Source organism: Apiospora hydei (genome assembly GCF_038363865.1).
Source record: "Apiospora hydei strain CBS 114990 chromosome Unknown utg000004l_segment0_segment0, whole genome shotgun sequence".
Lineage (NCBI taxonomy): Eukaryota > Fungi > Ascomycota > Sordariomycetes > Amphisphaeriales > Apiosporaceae > Apiospora > Apiospora hydei.
Window position 1 is genome coordinate 9,193,242 of NW_027117363.1, and position 16,779 is coordinate 9,210,020.

General features: G+C 53.2%; 4 protein-coding genes across 4 annotated transcripts; 1 reads left to right on the forward strand and 3 right to left on the reverse strand.

Moving 5' to 3' along the window:
• Nucleotides 1–539: 539 nt before the first annotated feature.
• Nucleotides 540–879, reverse strand: PG997_005348 (uncharacterized protein; the record flags this gene model as incomplete). The annotated part of the gene is made up of 2 exons (XM_066809663.1): nucleotides 540–710; nucleotides 820–879. The coding sequence occupies 2 exons, from the start codon at nucleotides 877–879 to the stop codon at nucleotides 540–542; spliced, it is 231 nt and encodes a 76-aa protein (XP_066673281.1).
• A 1,995-nt stretch (nucleotides 880–2,874) lies between these two features.
• PG997_005349 (uncharacterized protein) lies at nucleotides 2,875–4,539 on the forward strand (the record flags this gene model as incomplete). The annotated part of the gene is made up of 2 exons (XM_066809664.1): nucleotides 2,875–3,648; nucleotides 3,841–4,539. The coding sequence occupies 2 exons, from the start codon at nucleotides 2,875–2,877 to the stop codon at nucleotides 4,537–4,539; spliced, it is 1,473 nt and encodes a 490-aa protein (XP_066673282.1).
• A 544-nt stretch (nucleotides 4,540–5,083) lies between these two features.
• PG997_005350 (uncharacterized protein) lies at nucleotides 5,084–5,623 on the reverse strand (the record flags this gene model as incomplete). The annotated part of the gene is made up of 1 exon (XM_066809665.1): nucleotides 5,084–5,623. One exon carries the CDS (start codon nucleotides 5,621–5,623, stop codon nucleotides 5,084–5,086), a length of 540 nt encoding a protein of 179 aa, XP_066673283.1.
• Nucleotides 5,624–8,700: 3,077 nt separating this feature from the next.
• Nucleotides 8,701–9,833, reverse strand: PG997_005351 (Aristolochene synthase; the record flags this gene model as incomplete). Its single annotated transcript, XM_066809666.1, has 4 exons — nucleotides 8,701–8,869; nucleotides 8,916–9,131; nucleotides 9,212–9,485; nucleotides 9,602–9,833. 4 exons carry the CDS (start codon nucleotides 9,831–9,833, stop codon nucleotides 8,701–8,703), a joined length of 891 nt encoding a protein of 296 aa, XP_066673284.1.
• Nucleotides 9,834–16,779: the final 6,946 nt, after the last annotated feature.

Consider the following 16,779-nt stretch of genomic DNA (forward strand, 5'->3'; position numbering starts at 1 on the left):
AGGTGCAAGAAGCAATGGTTCCGGGCAACAGGGCCATGCAGTTGCTCCTCCTCCGGCGCCCAGTTCGCCGCCCGGGCCTAGCGTGGAGACGCCACCGTTTGACCTGCAGATGGACTTGGACAGTTTACCAGACTGGCCTCCCTATCTGATGAATGAGTCGAAATTTGACGCCATATTTAACCAAAAGATTTCCACGACAAGCAAGGCAAATTCCATATCTGCAACCCCCAAACCCAATCTAGGTGGATACAGTGGACTCCAAATCGAGTTTTTGGGCTTGAGCAGCGACATGGACCCGTTCATGCTCCAGATGTACAAGTATGACGATCAACATTTCTTCAGGTTTAAGTAATTCGCTATACATATGTTGCAAAAAGAGTCCCTTCCATGCCATTTTCTGGTGTCGCCTGAAAGACTCTATCATGCGCGGAGAGCGGAGACAGGAACCGAGATCTTGGACAAAGACGAGGCCAGTTCTTCACAATTTGATAAAGTCTAAGTCATGGTGTTAGAATCATACATCGTCGGCACTGAATGGACTACGTAAAATGCGCCTCCCGCAGCACCCGCGCCGTATCCTCAATAAACTCGAAGCTCTTCGACAGCCCCCCGCTCCGGGTGGTTACACCACCAAGAGCATCCACGTCTGGATCCAGGCGCCGGCGTATGTTCTGGTGGCGCTCTCGGAGGCCTTTGTCATTGTCACGGGGCTCGATATGGCGTAGACGCAGGCTCCTACCAAGTTAGTCGTTTCCAATTCCCTTTCGCGTGATGTTCGTGGACTATTAGATCTGTCGTGTCATCCCTGTTTTAGCTCACCATCGGCGTCGCGGCCGCCATCTCGATCAGCCTCAGTCCTGTGTCGCAGGACCCGCACATGGTCTGGCTGTACGGGTCTTTGGCCGTCGTCAGCGCGGTGTCCGGGACTGCCTTTTATGCCTGCTGCTTCCGGGCGAGAAAGGGTTATGGGAGGGTGGAGGTTTCGGTCGTGGAGGGAGAGGAGCCACCCCGGGCATAGGTTTGGAAACGCCAGGATGTTATATAACACTTCAAATTATGTCTATGAGATTTAATGAATTACAGTAACGTGTTCTGAGACGTTGTAGCGCAAACTAGGTGGCCGAAGTGCGGGATGGTCTAAGAAAAAGCAGCCGGGTAGAGAATGTTTGGTCGTTTTTGTGCCTGACATGTTGTCCTGTGGTCACATTCCATCTTGCGATGGTCTGTATCAGCCATGTAAGGTCTCAGTCAGCCTTTCACTGTAGCTATGTTTAATGAGTGGGAGCTTCTACTCGTAACCAACCGCATTGCTTGTAAAAGAACAATCTGCCTTGCTCGCTGCACTAATTAGCTAACCAACCCCCCTATTCAACCACCTAAACCCAAGGCCCTCAGCAGGTACTCCAGGCACCTAGCTAGCTACTTACCTACATGTACCTACCAACAATCTAAGTGAGCTACTCATAATGCCCAATTGCAGAATAATTTCCAACAAGAAACAGAAGCCACGGACAATTAGGTGCTGAACCCACTTGGTTGAGTGGTTAGTAACATGATAGACCCGTTAACTCCGCGTTGCATGGCCAGGTCTTAGGGTGCAACAAGCCTGCTTGCAGGTCAGGGGACGATTGACTCGAGCTGCCACATTACTTCCCTGCTTCTGTTCCAATCCATTTTTTTCTCCTTCTTTTTTCTTTTTGTTTTCATAATTCTATCTTCCTCGTGTGTGAAATTAGTAATAATCCGACGTTTCTTTTCTTTTTTCCTTCGCCACATTTGCATTGGCTGGTGAATGTGGCATTGGACCAAGGTGGTGTCTATTATTAGGATCGGAAATCAAAAGCTGCTTCCTCACTGACTCGAACCATTGACCTCTGCATTTCTAAGCACATATGCAAACATGGCTTGTTCTTGCCTGCTGCTACTTCCACTTGACCTGTACTGGCCGGGGCTGCCATACCTATAAGTGAGAATCTCTTCCACTTCCTTGGCTCACTCCGCTCGCTCACTGGAAACGCATCCAGTTTAACCCGCATACTCGGATGTCAATAGCCACCCATTTGGTTAGTTTCAACACTCTTACTGCCTGCCTCTGTTCGTACTTGTAAAATTTCAGCATCCAACGGGAGTCTCCAATGTCCGCTTCTTTGGATGGGCATATTCACGTCAGATCGATTTTTCGTTAGGCAAACATGGATGGGGTGGTTTGCTATCTGAGCCCTGGCTGGCATTTCATGGGTAGGTTGCCAGCTAGCTGGGCAGCAGATGATGAGGATAAACCTTGACTTTGACACCCATAATAAGTTATCGGTCAACATGATCCTAGCTAATGTTAAGCAAGTTCTTATTGTACAGCATCTGAATCTGACGCTTCTTTTAGAATAAGTAAAGCCGTGCTTTGTAGGGAAGTACGAAAAGGTCGAGCACAAACGATCTCCATGCTCATAGATAGGGGATTCTAGCCATGGTTCTGGCGTTATGCTAATCTAATTTATGTGCCGAGGATGTGAAGCTTGGGTGAATTTGAAGTCCGAAATCCTAAATCTTGCATCCAATTTGGCTCGATTGATTGGTACTAATAGCCCTCTTTGTGGTGGTTTGGAAAACCTTTCCATCATTCCTCCCACAACCTGACTTCTCATCTGAGAAAATTCCGCAACCAACTGCCAAGCACCAACCTTTTTTCATCCACCACCTCATCCTTTTCTTGATCTCTGAGCCACAAGCTTCTTCAAGATGTCCTAAAGATCATATAATAGAGCATTTACCCAGCCCGGCTTCCAGCTTGGTCATGGAAGCGCCCTGAGCGACGCCACCACCACGTCGCGCATCTGCATCGCCCTCGTCGGCCCCGAGACCACCAACGTGACCGAGATGCAAAAGGCGGTCGCCAAGTCCCTCGGCTCGCTTTTCTCCACTCTGGTGGACAAGGCGGACCTCTTCCGCGCCCTCCGCGACACCGAGATCTTCTGGGGCACCGTCGCCGTCAACTGGGACGGCCCGGCCCACGCCGAACTCACGACCGGCGACACCCAGTTCGTCACCGATACCTATGTCCGTGCACGCCGCGCCGTCACCGGCAGCTCGAAGAAGTCCAAGAGCGGGCGCAACCAGGAGACGAGCTCGCTGATGGAGGCCGTCGACGCCTGGATCGAGATCGCCGACGAGGTCCGCGCGCTCGGCCCGCAGCCGGCTTACAACGTGACGATCCGACAGCATCCCGCCACTGTCGCTTCGCAGCAGCTTGCTGACCTCGCCCTCTCAGCCAACACTCGTGTCTGGCCCCCGAAGTACTTGAACGCCCAAGAGTGCGCCTGGGTCGCTGACAGCCACGCGAGCTGGCAGCTTAGCGACCATGCCGACTCATTCCCCTTCGAGGGTCGCATCGATGAGAGTGACATTCCGACGATTCCTAACAGTTTGACTTATCCCCAGGATGTCAAGCTCTTCTTGTGCTGGGCTTCAATGGCTCGCTTCAACCCATCCGAGTCCAAGGTTGCCGTCTTCATGGCTCCGATTGCCTTCATGGATGAAGACGATCGCAAAGACAACTATGTAGCCACTGGATCGCTCTCGAAGCGCATGGCCACGATCAGCGACTTCTTTGATTATGCCTTGGAGATGCTTGACAACCAAGGCCGTGAGTTGGTCATCGGCATGATGGCCTATTGGTAAATGGACTCACTGCCCTCTTCCTTTCTTTGTTACTTATCTATCTACTCTATCCCCGCGACCATGTTCATTCACTAACTCTTGTAACCAACTAGGATTGACCCGCAGGTCGAGTACGAGCGCTTCTACGGCGAGAGGCCCCGAACCGAGACCCGGGCAGCGTACTAGAACGACCGCTGCCTGCGCCACGGCTTGGGCCTCGCCCTCCGCCGCACCCCCGACTCCGACAGCCGCGCCGCCGGCTACCAATTCATCCTGTACGAACCGGAGCGCGACAACCTGAACCGGCAGCCACGCCAGCCGCGCACCGCCGACGCCGATCACGACGAGCTGGTCGCCAACCTGCACGAGTGGCGCGAGGAGGTCGAGCTCGTCGCCGACAAGAAGCTGAGCGCCGAGTTCGCGGAGCTGTGGTGGGGCGGCAAGCAGCCTGCGCTGCTGCGGGAGGAGTACGGCACCGCGCCCGGCGATTCCGTCTCGCACGTCGCGGCTTGGGTGTTTGACGCGGTCAGCGGTCGGTTCCCTGCGTTCGAGGCCTCTGTTGATGAGCTTGAGGGCGTGTGGGGTTACGACATGGTCGACACCCTCCACGACTCTGAGGCCGTCAAGAAGAAGGCTCGCGAGGACGAGGGCGACGGCGATGATGAGGAGGAAGAGGATAGTTTCGATGATCAGGAGCAGGAGTATGAGGAGGATGAGTATGCAGAGGAGAGTGAGGAGATTGCCTACTTGGACTCGGAGTACCACCCTGGGAGACCAGTGACGAGTACTGAGTCCTACTTCGAGGGATATACCAAATTTCCTTCTCCCACGATCAAAATAAGAGGGAAAATCGCTATTGTCAAGAGAGCAACTGTCGTAGTGTAGAGTAGTCGTTACGGAATGAGATGTGCCGCACAGTGGCACTGCTTGCATATGAAGCATCGTTGGTAGCCAGCCCAATAGACTATTGCACCACCACTCAGATGAAGGCCCGTTGGGCTGACATCCATCTGAGTGTGTAAGCTAATTATTATGCCGTATGCATGCCTAATCCTGCCCCAACTTGCCCATCCAGGCCAGCCACTCCGATCCATGGAAAAAGGCTAATCGTGCTACGCGAAGAGACCCTAACAACCGTGAATTCTTCCATGTCTTCGTTCTCTGTGACTGTTTGACCATCTCGACTTCGTTGTCAACCAACCCGAAGATTCACCCAAGCGATCGGCACCAGGGTTTCCGAGTGGGCTAGTCATTCTAGAATTGATATATACGCAGCCCCTGATGCTTCACGAATTCTTCCTGCGTTTATTGCCAAGTCGCTGTGAAAGTGATCTTATTCCTTATCTAACTTTCTATAAACAATTACAATTATAGATTCCTGCCCTATTCTAAGCGCGCTTGGCTCTTTACATCACAATTTGCTGTTGCCTTACGGTATGGCCAAGAGATGAATCTTGGTGAGCCTCTTTGTCCCCTTCACTCCGGCATGATGATCGTACCCGTAATCGAAGTACGGGTTAGGAAAGTCTCCGGAAGTCTTCTTTTTAGTTGACTTCTTTCCCGAGTACCGACCTGTGCTGCTCTTGGATGTGTCGATATGTTTTTTCTCCTTCACAGGAACGTTGTGGGTAACTCCTGAGATGTTCTCCCTATCGTTATCTTCATTATTAAGGGCTTTCTTGGGTGGCGTCTTGGTCCGGGCTGATCTATTTGTGGTCCCGAAGGGACGCTTCTTGCCCGAGTCTTCACCTCCGGAATTGTCATTATCCATGAAGGCTGACTTCGTGGTGTCACCCATGCGCCTCTTTAGCTTCTGCATCGGTGTGCCGTGCTCGTCTGTAGTGGGAACATCGGGAGCGTCTTCGGCCAGTCTCAGGCTGTAGAGCCTAGCCAGAAACTCCTGGTGTTCGTCAAAGGCGGCGGGTTCGACTAGCTTGTCGCCCACGTCGTTGTTGGCCAGTCCAGACATCTGAATCTGGAGTCTGTCGGAGGGGACCACTCCCGGCGGACATCTCCAGCTCATTGAAACAGAGCGTCATCAGAAGCTTTTCCTCCCCATTTGTGCCAGTTCTTCAACGCCAGCTGCTTTCGCAAATACATGGTCTAGGGTCCCCAAGAGCCACTCGGTGACGATAATGATGCGAATCTGGAAAAGCTTGTGAGCTGGGCGAAGAGAGAATACAGGGACATGGTCTGTTGCGATAGATCTGGCTGGCTGCAACCAGACTGTCGGAAATAGTTATACCTTGCCCGAAAAAGGAGAAGAGAAACACCAAGCCCTGCCAGAACTCCTTGGCATAGCTCGAACTGCAGGGGCATACCAATGCACGACTTCTCCAGCTTCGCTGCCAGCCACCTAGAATGACCGATATCTTTTCGCAAGCAACGTTACATCAATCTCCAGTGGAGGCACAACGGCAACTAGTAGCACCATCGGCGTTAACCGTTATCTTCGTCTTGTATCCCCCGCCCGGCCGCCTCCGAGAGGCCTGGATATCCAGCCCACGCCCCCTGCCCGCCGCCGCCAGGATCTTGCCTGCTCGCGACGGCGCGGGATATTGCTCCGGTTGCCTGGGCGCGTCTCGAAGATCCTCCGGCTACCACCTACTTATTGCTCCGGGCGCAGACAGAAACATTATCTACGGACCCTAAAGACTAACAAGAAGTGTGTGAGCGGTGTATGTTAATAGTGAAGGTATTTATTGTTATTCCTATTACCGTACACACAGCAGCGAGAGACTGTAAATACATGCATGTAAACATCATCGTGCAATTGTTATGCGGCGCAGCGTACGGACGAAAAGCAAGAAGATGTTGGTTTAGTAGACGATAACCGAAGCGATTCCCCCGAGAGCCGGAAAAGAAAACATACCTACCCACCCACCTGCCCCATCTCGAAAAAAAAGAAAAAAGGGAAAAAAGAAAAAGAAACGACACGTCCATACCGTAAACCCAGCCGGCGACATAGCGAGGCGAAGCACCAAAACAATCAATCATTGGTGAGCCGTGTGCGAGCTGCCCTTTGCAAATTGCCGCACATGCACCACCGCTGAAACAAATTGCGACAGGGAGGGAGGGAGGTGGCTGTAAGTCCCCCATGAAGAGCACTAATTACAACTAAACCTAGCCCCCCAATCAACCAGTAACCACCCACCCGGTATCAAGTGCCCCTACCCTTTCAACCTACAAGAAAGGAAATGCAGGATACAGGCAATTAGCTAACGTCGCAATCGCCCGGAGCCCTCAAAAGCGTCCAGAGGTCGGACAGCTGGTACTGTACTGTACATACAGCGGCATTGCATGTCGCAATTACGGCACAAGCCGCCCGCCCTGCTCAATCAAACCTACCGAAAACGGGAGAAAAACCACCTACAGTACAGTACCTGCCCCCGGCCCCGCCCGCCAATCCGGCTGGCATGGCAGTGCTGTGCCGCAAACGGGCTGCTGTCAGAGTTGCTGTGCCGCAAGCCTGTCAGTTGAGTTGAGTTGCTGTGCCGCAAAACCCCTACCCTCCCCTCCTTGCCTCCCAACCAACGTCCCCCGGGGAATATCGGATCTGCAGTACATCCATCCATTACGGCACATATTTGATGTGATGTGATGCGAGAGACGATCATCGGGGAGGCACAGTCGGTCGGATCCGAAAACCCATTTGCCGTTAGTATTATTATCATCCCCTTGTCGCCTATCAATCGCCAATCTGCGTAGGATCTCTCCGCGCCGCGTTTGCGGATACATGCCTACGACTACGGGCGGAAAAGCAAGTCTGGGCAATCTGAGTCAGGTATCGATCGATTGATTGGAATTCGAATGGACTTCCCAATGGTTGCGATATATTCACTTTTCAGTACCTCTCGCAGCTTTGCTCAGTCAGACTAGAAGAGAAAAAAATCGAATGCATAAGTAAAATCACCCACCTGCAGCTACAGTTGATCAGCATCTCGCACGGCCTCTCAACCACCCAATCAACCGCCCGCCCACAACGACGAAAGCCATCGGCGCGTCGCAAGCAGCTGCAAGCAAGCAAGCAAAAAACGACAGGGGAAGAAAAGAAAGAGAACAAAGCCGTGGCCGTGGGTATTTGGCAGGGCACACTGTCAAGCAAGGTCAATCAGTTCAATTCAAATCCATTACAACATGAAATAATTCATGACACATGTTGACCAAGCCGAGCGAGTCATGTGGAAATGTCACCTTATTTCCGTCCACCATCAAATTCCGCCCAAAAAGAAAATCCCTGGTACGTGGATGATGGATGCGCGTGTCTGTCTGTCCCGCCGGCTGCGCCCAGTGAAGCGACCCGGGGATTAGGTCCCAGGTCCCAGTCCCAGTCCCAGGTTCAGGTCCAGGTCCAGGGTTGCGTGTTTAGCTTGTTTCCCACGTTGCGACCGTTGCGGTTTTTTTAATTGCTTTTTTTCTTTTCCTTTTTTTCGATATTTTCTTCTACTGTCTGTTTTCGCTCCAATCGGGGATTACTCGCACACCACGAGGTTGCGCCATGCCATCGGAGGATTTTCGTCGGCCGAGATTACTTGCAGGTCATGGTGGCATATTCATCTTAAAGTTCTGACTGCATGCAGGGAAGACACGGGTAAATCGCCAGATTGAGCAAGACGAAGGGGGACAAAAAAAAGGGTAGAAAACCAAGCCGTGCGACAATTATCAAATTGATGTGCCCAATTGAATCCTCGGATCCCCTGTCCCTTTTTTTCTCCCTGCTTGTTTCCCTTCGGCCTCTTTTCTCGGACATCGGCTCAACAGGAGGCGAACGACTGCCGCGTGCACTCTTTCTTCAACGATAAGGATTTATTGGCAATAGAATCAATTGATCTATGAAATCCCGAAAGAACACCTGTAAATGAAGAAAACGCTCGGCAACAAACAAATGAACCTGGTGTAGGTGGGGGGTATCTTGTGCTGAAAATCGTATGATCGGTGGCGGTCGCGAGGGACCAGACACTGATGAGGTCTCGCAATTGCATGTGGCTGGCCGTCTCGGGGGGCCTCTCTCTCCGGGGCTTTGGTCGGTGTCGCTCTTTTAAGTACTTATTTAACGGCGTTCTGTTGACTCGGCGGCGCGTATCGTAGCGTGAACGTGCTCCAGACCTCGTTGCCGCTCATCTGGTGCTCCAGCCCGCGGATGTACTGCCGGATCGCCGGCGTGTCCTTCTCCGCCAGGATCTCCTGCTCCAGCGCCTGGTGCAGGCCCTCCCCACTCGCGGCAGAGGTAGGTGAGCGTCCGCTTGGAGGCCTCGACCGACACCTGCGTCTCCTCGCACAGGATGGCCACGCTCGAGCAGAGCACCGCGCCTTCCTCCCCGGACTCCTTCGACTGCCGCACCTCCTTGTCGTAGCTCCACACGTCGTTGATGACGGAAACGTGTCGGAACCAGATGCGGTCCAGCGGCTCTACGAGGCTCAGGTCTTCCGCCGACATGGCGAGCCCCATCGAGAATCGGCCCAGTGCCGTAACCAGTCTGTAGTTGTTGTTGTCCCGGTCAGCTTCAATACACCATAGCCGAAAAAGGCGGGAGGCCCGTGATGCTCGTGTACTTACGATGCGCCAACATCTCGACCTCGCCATTCGAGGTACTCGCCCATGTTCATCTTCGTCAGTCGCGTGGTCTCCGTCTGCGCCGCCATGAAATCGGCCATGGGCCCAATGACCTCGCTAGATAGGCTGGCATCGAGCGCCCGCATCTCCGCCCAGATATCGTAAGACATCCATTCCACCGCGACAGTACGGTCCGGCTGCTTGTCCCCCTTCATGAGGGCCATCATGTTCGCATTGTACGCCCGGCCGCTCTCCAGAGACATATGGTCGAGAAGGTCTGGAAGGAGTTAGTGTCTTTGCGCTCCAAGTTGCTTGGGGTTCCCAATCGGGGTTTCGTGCTAGCGGTGGCGCGTTCGTGTAGTCGAGGAACGGCGGCGGAGTAGCGTGACTTACCATCGACCAAGAACAGCAAGGTAATTAGGCGACATGCGACGCCAATCCGGTCATCCAGCGCCTCGGGGTAGTTGTAGCACATGTTGCGGGTGAAGTCGGCACCCAAGAACTTCTTGCGCGACTTGCTGTTGGGGAAGGGCCAGTTCTCCAAAAAGTAGGTATCGACCTCCTTGATGATCTCGTCAACCCGAGGATGGCATACGGGCTTGAATCGCGTAGGCGCAACGGCCATGTACCACGACGGCAGAGATCTGGCTGCAGGCGGGGGAGGGTCGTCTCCGACAGTATCTTGGACCGCCCAGAGCTCCAGGAGAGGACCTCTCCGATGAGCGATACTAGCATCATGGCCGCTGTTGTCAGTTGTTTCGTTTCGGTTTGTGGCAAAAAGTTGAAGTTGGTCAGGAAGCGTGAGTAGCTGTAGCTGGTGGAGGTCCGAGGTTTGTAGTACGCATAGCTGGACTACTGTTTTTGAATGCACTTCTGGTATTGAATGCACTTCTGGTATTGAATGCACTTCTGGTATTGAATGCACTTCTGGTATTGAATGCACTTCTGGTATTGAATGCACGGTTGCAGAAGCTGGGTTGGCTGGTGGGAAGGGTTCATATATATCGACCGGGAGTTGGGAGACCCAGGGTTTTTCGAGCGAAGCATTCAAGACCAGGCGCATGGACGAAAAGAGGCAAAAGGTCACCCATTTTGGACAAACGACTCCATAACCCCCACAGCTAGAGTCAGCCCAGCACACGTCGCATCACAACTCCGGGTCAGGATGATCCGCCTGCTTGCCAAGGAAGAGCTAGGCTTGCGAGAAAGAGTAGAGAAACGAATTGAATTGCGCACCGCGCCGCACCGCTCGACTGGAATGCACCGAAGCTGGCGAGGAACCCCCTGTCCCATTGGCCAGGGCAGTTGCCTTTCCCCTGTGAATGGAGTGTGTACGAGTACTTGATGTACGAACGATCGGCTGACGTACAAGTACAGTGGGCGTCTCGAGGGAACAATGTGGGACTGTGGACGGCGAGACTGAAGAGCAGAAACGTGTGGAAATGGGGAAAAGGGAGCTGGGTAGACTAGGTAGGCCACGCCTTTGGTCGGAGATCAGAGGGCCATTCTGGTAAGATTCTGGCGTTATGGCCATCAGCTCCCAGTAGCTGATGCCGGAAGGTTACATTAGGAAATTTGACAGTGAGCCAGGGGGACCCTTGCTGGTTCCTCCTGACTAGCTGTATCACGGATCACTAATACGGCCTGAACGGGCAAGGCGTGTTCCGAGTAATACGGGGCCTCGAGGCCGTTAGCGGGACATGTGGACCGGCCGGCGCGCTCTCAAAACGCTCGTCGACAGCAAGTGAGAGGATTCCAAGGGCACGCTGAGGGAGCGGGAGCTCCAGAGACCAGAGCTCTGGAGACTGGAGTGAGTTACAACTTAGCGGAAGGATGGGCTATTCCGACCTGCGAGGGACTTGGGGAAACTTGTAGCAGCTAGTGCCCAGCAAATGGGGGCTGCCCGTGATTGGATGGAAGAGGTTTGTCCATTGGAGTCCGACAGCGACTTCGTTGGTTGGCATGTTGCCAGATCAGACGTTGCAAGGTTTTGACTAAACTCTTGCCCTCGACCAGGCGGAAATCCCACTGGCCCGGAGGCGGGCCTTGGATCAGGACAAGTCGAGGCACGGCCTGTGTGTGCCAGCCAGTGAGGAGTTTGGAAGAGGCAGGCTGTCAGGGGAGGCCGAGCCGGTTCGGAGCCGGTCATGAGGTGTGGTGAAGTCGCCAGCTACTGGCCAGGGGGCCTTGGAGTTGAAGGTCGGGGTTGGCTTGGAGGTGTTTCTGGTACGATGGGTTCTGTGATGGCAATAAATCGCACGTGAGTGGGCCGGATCCTTTGACATGCAGCTAAGCTTTAAGTCGATGCATCATCCATGTGGTAAGCACCTGAGTTTTGCAAGTTAGCAGCGGGCGATAATGCTACATAACATTAGCAAGCTGGGTAGCATGCACCTAGTAGTAGACAGACATCGCCCATATCATTTGGAGTTCTTCTCAGCCGCTTGCAATAGTAGACACCAATCTACCTGCCTTAGGTACCTAAATAGTCGGCAGCGACGGCGACTTGATTAGCCGCCGTCGAGTTTGTTGCGGCGTATGGGCACTCCGTCGTTAACGTTCCAAGTCAACCATGCGTCGCTCGGAATGGGATTGTGCCATGTGCTGTATCGAGTGGCAGACTGGGCCCATCTAGAACAAAATACCTGAAGAAGTGGAGGGGAAGGAGGAAAGTGGGGTCGGCGATCGATTGAAGGAGCATTAAGCAGGCGCGGCAGAAGGAGCGAAGAAGGAAAAAAAGAGATGACGTAACACTCATTTAGGGGACTCGAGGTTGCGAGGCCTGTCTAGCCTGTCGAGGGCTGTTGATGGGCGACTTGCGCAAGGGACACCCTTCCTTCCTTCCTTCTATTTTCGTGTGCCGTCGCAACTACCTAATCGTACGATGGCCTGGTAATCGTTATCTCAAAACTTCATTCCATGTTTCCATTCATTTGCGCCGATCCCGAGCTCGTTCCGTCCCTTGCAGCGCGCCTGTTTGGAGAAGAACTCGTTGTCGCCTCGTTTTCTCTCTCCCTCTTGCAAAGGATCGCTGGGACTTCTGATGCGGGCAGATGGAGCTAAGACGGCCACAGCGAATCAAATGCACACAGAAAGCCCGCCTTGCTTCCACTTCAACTCCTCCCGGCGCTGTTTTGGGTTTGCTAACAGAAGGCTCTGCTTCTGCAAGGTACCAGTACCCAACTCAATTGAAAGCCCCAACTGCCAACACCAAGTCGATTTGATTGATTGACCACTGTCCACTGCCCATTGTCCGCTGCCCACTGTCCACTGTCCGCTGTCCGCTCCAGTTGCGTTGCGTTCCCGTCACTGGGGCGATTGGCTGGATGCGCAAGTGGAAACGACACACCCATCGATCCGGTAAGTTTGACTAGCTCGCAACTATTCTGCTTCGGATCTGCGACGCCAGCGGGAATAACACGGCAAGTGCTAATGAGAGCAACGTTTTGTTCGTAGTAAGCACTTAGGCCAGGCTCAAGCGAGGCTCAAGCGAGACAGGACCTATGCCACGTTCAAAGAGATGCACACATGCAGATCTGCATCAATGCTACCTACATACCTGTACCCAGCATACGGATACAGCAGCAGTCAATCGCTACATGTATGCCCCCTGTCAGACCGCTTCCCCTTCCAGTCTGCTTGCTTACACCCTTGCGGGGCCTGTAATTGGCAATTGCGTGCTCACCGCAGGGGGAGCGAGAGGAGCATCATATCATGTGCCGCGTCGCTCCGGAATTATTTTCCCTTTTCTGCCACGGGTGGTGGAGTCGAGCCAACCTTGAGCAAATCCGGGATACCGGGCTGGCACTATTTCAGCGCGCGCGGCGCGGGAACCGGTAGTCTGCGGGCAGCGGATCAGGCAACGTGCAAGCGTGCAAAGGCGCTGTCCACCCATCCACCCATACATACAGTACAGCGACCTGAAAGGGGACGAGGGGGCTGCACCACCTACCCATTAGTGCTGCAGGCGGGAAGCCTCGGTTATCGACCAAAACGTCGTGGCTTGACATGGCCCTCAAGTGCCCTATTTCTCTATTCGGTCAATGGGGATCGCCAGTAACGGAGCACCGTCCTACCCTCCCACTGTGAGCCCGCAGCTTGCATGTCACCAACTCCAAAGCCAGACGCCACATTCCTCGTATTGGCGCAGCGCGAGTCAACTGCTACTACATACATATCCAGTATCAGCTCGACTACGATGGTTTCGGAGAAATGAGAGACTCGAGATAGGCGAGGCACCCGCACACAATCCATTGATCGCCGACCCCGAAAGCATGCAGCTGCACAGGCCTATATGCTGCCCCTTCCACCCCGGGCCGGCCCGCTCACCAAGCGAGTTCGATGAAACCTTCCAATGTCCCAATTCTGACACATGGCAATACGAGACGGCCGAATTCCAGGTACCTGGCATTCCTTTTAGATTGCCTACTAGGTCGCCGGTGCTGTTTGTTCAGCCCAAGTCGACTGATTAACTTGCCATTTTGTTGTTGTTTTCCCCCTTGCACGCATGGCTTCGTACTCGCTTAAATAGGTATTCATGTCCTTCCTGCATGAGCGGCACACGCAGGGGCAACTCCCAATCGGCCTCCCTTCTGGACCTACTGGATCGAGGACTGGATTCCCTGTGGTACTGACTAACTACATAAGATACTGACGGCTACGGCACGCTTCTCGGCCTGAAACAACCTACCGGCTCATGGAGACCGGGCAGTCTCTCGATAGCGGTGCCGAAGCACGCCACATGCATGCAATATGCATGGACTCGAACAACGCACCATGAAGCTAGTTCCGAAGCAAGCCTTTTGTTGCATTGCAGACGAGAGTGTTCGGGCTAGTACGATGCTACTGCTTCAGCCGCCAATGGGTCGACTAACTTGCAAGCTGGCATTATCATGCAGGGAGTCACAAGTTATTAGGTTCGTTTTGATGCGCCCGCGATGTCAACGACTCCTGCTGCGAAGTTACGTGGGGACCTGCCAGCAACAGCAGCAGCAACCATTTCACCATGCCATATGTAACTCCTCGTTTTCTTTTTCTTCTCCATTTTCTTCTCGTTCATTATTACTTTGATACCAATGTTGCTAAGCTGAGGAGACTTGGTAATAGAGGAGCCATCAATCATTAAATGTGTATTACTTAGACATTCTACGCAGCAAGCCGAGCCGCCTTTACCCAGGTACTACAAGTGTGTAACCTAGTGAGTTGATCAACCGCAGATATATGTATATGTAGGCCATGTTTGGGCCGGCATGCATGGCCTTGGGCACTGGTTCCGCGTTGCCCCCTCCACCTGAATAAGGGAACCATCCGCATTTACTTACTAGCCCCGTTGAACTACTCATTTACCTACCAACGCTTAGCTAAGCCCGCTCCTCCTGAGTAACAACCACTAGTGCCTCCCTAGCTAATGAATCGACTGGGTATCTCTCACACTCTCTCGCTTATCGCGCCCATTGACTAAACGTCCTTGGTACAGGAAAACTATGTACCCCTCCCCGTCGATATTAGCAGCAGCAGCAGCAGCAGCACACGAGCGATCCACGCGTCTCTCCATGGGGGTGGGACTTCAGGCTTATTCATTCATCGTGGCAGCGGGCCACCCCGCTGGTCGACGGCCCAAATGGCGAAAGACGGTTCTATCGAAGCCCGGTAGGGGGACTTCATGGTTTCCATGTATACTACATAGACCGACCACCTGGGAGGCCATCGTAATCAAACCCAGTCCATAAGGGGCGTGGATCGGCATGCATATCCAATGGCCGGCCATCGCTGCTGGAGATGGACACATAACGTGCCGATCTCGGCGACGAAGTCTCATGGAAGGATGCGGAATGCTGCCTGTTATATATTGTTTGCGGTTCTTTTCCGTTCTGTCCTTTTCTTATATGCCGCGAAGCCCGAGAAGACAAATCCGTCTAGGTCGTAGGGGGAGGCATACAAAGGACTCCGACGACCTGGTCTCACGAAGGCTACGTCTGGGCGGCTGGGATAAGTTGCGAGTGAAGTCCGAGGGGCGATTGGGCCAGGACAGGACAAAAGCCGCTGCACGGGAAAGTTGGAATGCAAGGGGAGGGTAGATTTGGAGACATGAAACCGCCTTTGGGCAATCCTATGAAGTGCTTGCCGCTTTGCTATGCTGGACGGATGTGGGACGTCGTGGTGCTCACAAGCCGCCCTCTGTCTGGGTTGCCCGTCAATGACGAACGATGAGCGCTCCGGGACTGTGGGCGATGAGGGGACGTCCCATGCCACCACATCTATCACAGCTGCAAGCGGACGGGCGCCGGGATTGGTGCCGTGGCACATGTTTGTTTGCCCTGTGGATCGACATTTGCCAGACGTTTTCGTATGCCATGAAAAAAACCTTGCTGGTAGCTGTTCCATACGTGTGCCGTGACGAGACTGCATGCATTGGCGACATGCAAAGATGGCCGAGTCGGTCCGCTGGCTGTGATGTGAATGGCAGTTCCTGTCAGGTCTGTAGCCTCCTCACCACCTACAGTAGACCCAACCCTCTGGATCCTGCAGTGGATCGCCGTCTCAGTGAACCATCCCGCCGGGTTCCGTTCATGCGCCCTCGTTCTCTTTCTGCAATGATCTGCAAGCTTCTTTTCGGTTTGTTCGGTTGGCCAGCTTGATGCAGCACTTCTCTCCAGACGTAACGTAACGGTGACGAACCCTACCTGCCCCCGGTCCCTGCAGGCTGACCAGAGGGGGCTGGTCCGAATCTGCGCACATGATATTGGGTGGCATCATGTGAGGTTACGGATTAAATATCGGCCTCCTTGCCTGATCAGTTTTACTCTGCAGTACCACGTCGAATATACGGGTCATATTCGGTCTCATTTTGTTCACGGTGTTCTGTACCACCTAACGGAGATGAACGGGGTTAAACATCATCAACAAGAAACACATGATATGGAATTGCTGTTTAGATGCTGTTGCTAACCCGGATCAGGCCCCTTACCTCAGGTAATTAGGGCTGGCTGGCACGAGGGAGGGTGCGGCAAGGGACGGTATAACAAGGGAGGGCGAACATAGTAAAACATTCAAGGATGACTTGAGGTTTCACAACTATCGTACGAGTCTAGAATGAACAAATAAACACATCGGAGTTATGGATGCGAATCAATGCTACTATTTATATCTCCTAATTACACTCACCGCTTTGGTAGGATCACAGGGAGCGTCTCAAACAAATACGTGACTGCAAATCTGATTCTAATAGTACCGACTAACCAAGCCCTCTTGGATTGGTTGAGTGAATTCATAATGATATGATTATACCTTTTCTAATCGACTGGCAAAAGTGCCACCATGGTCAAGGGGGCCTACGAGCTACTTGTCTTTTCGAGGGTGGTGAAGGATAACCTTCATCTCGTCCACACACCAACTCGGGACTACACGCCGCTACCAAAACATCACATACCGATGCTCCATCCTGACTCCGTACAAGAACCATCCTGGCCTTGGGGCCACCCGGACACTATGTCTCTCCGCTGCGTAGGCTGCTCAAGGGCTGCAAATGTGAAGTGTTACGACACAGCAGTTTCAACATCATGATACTGATA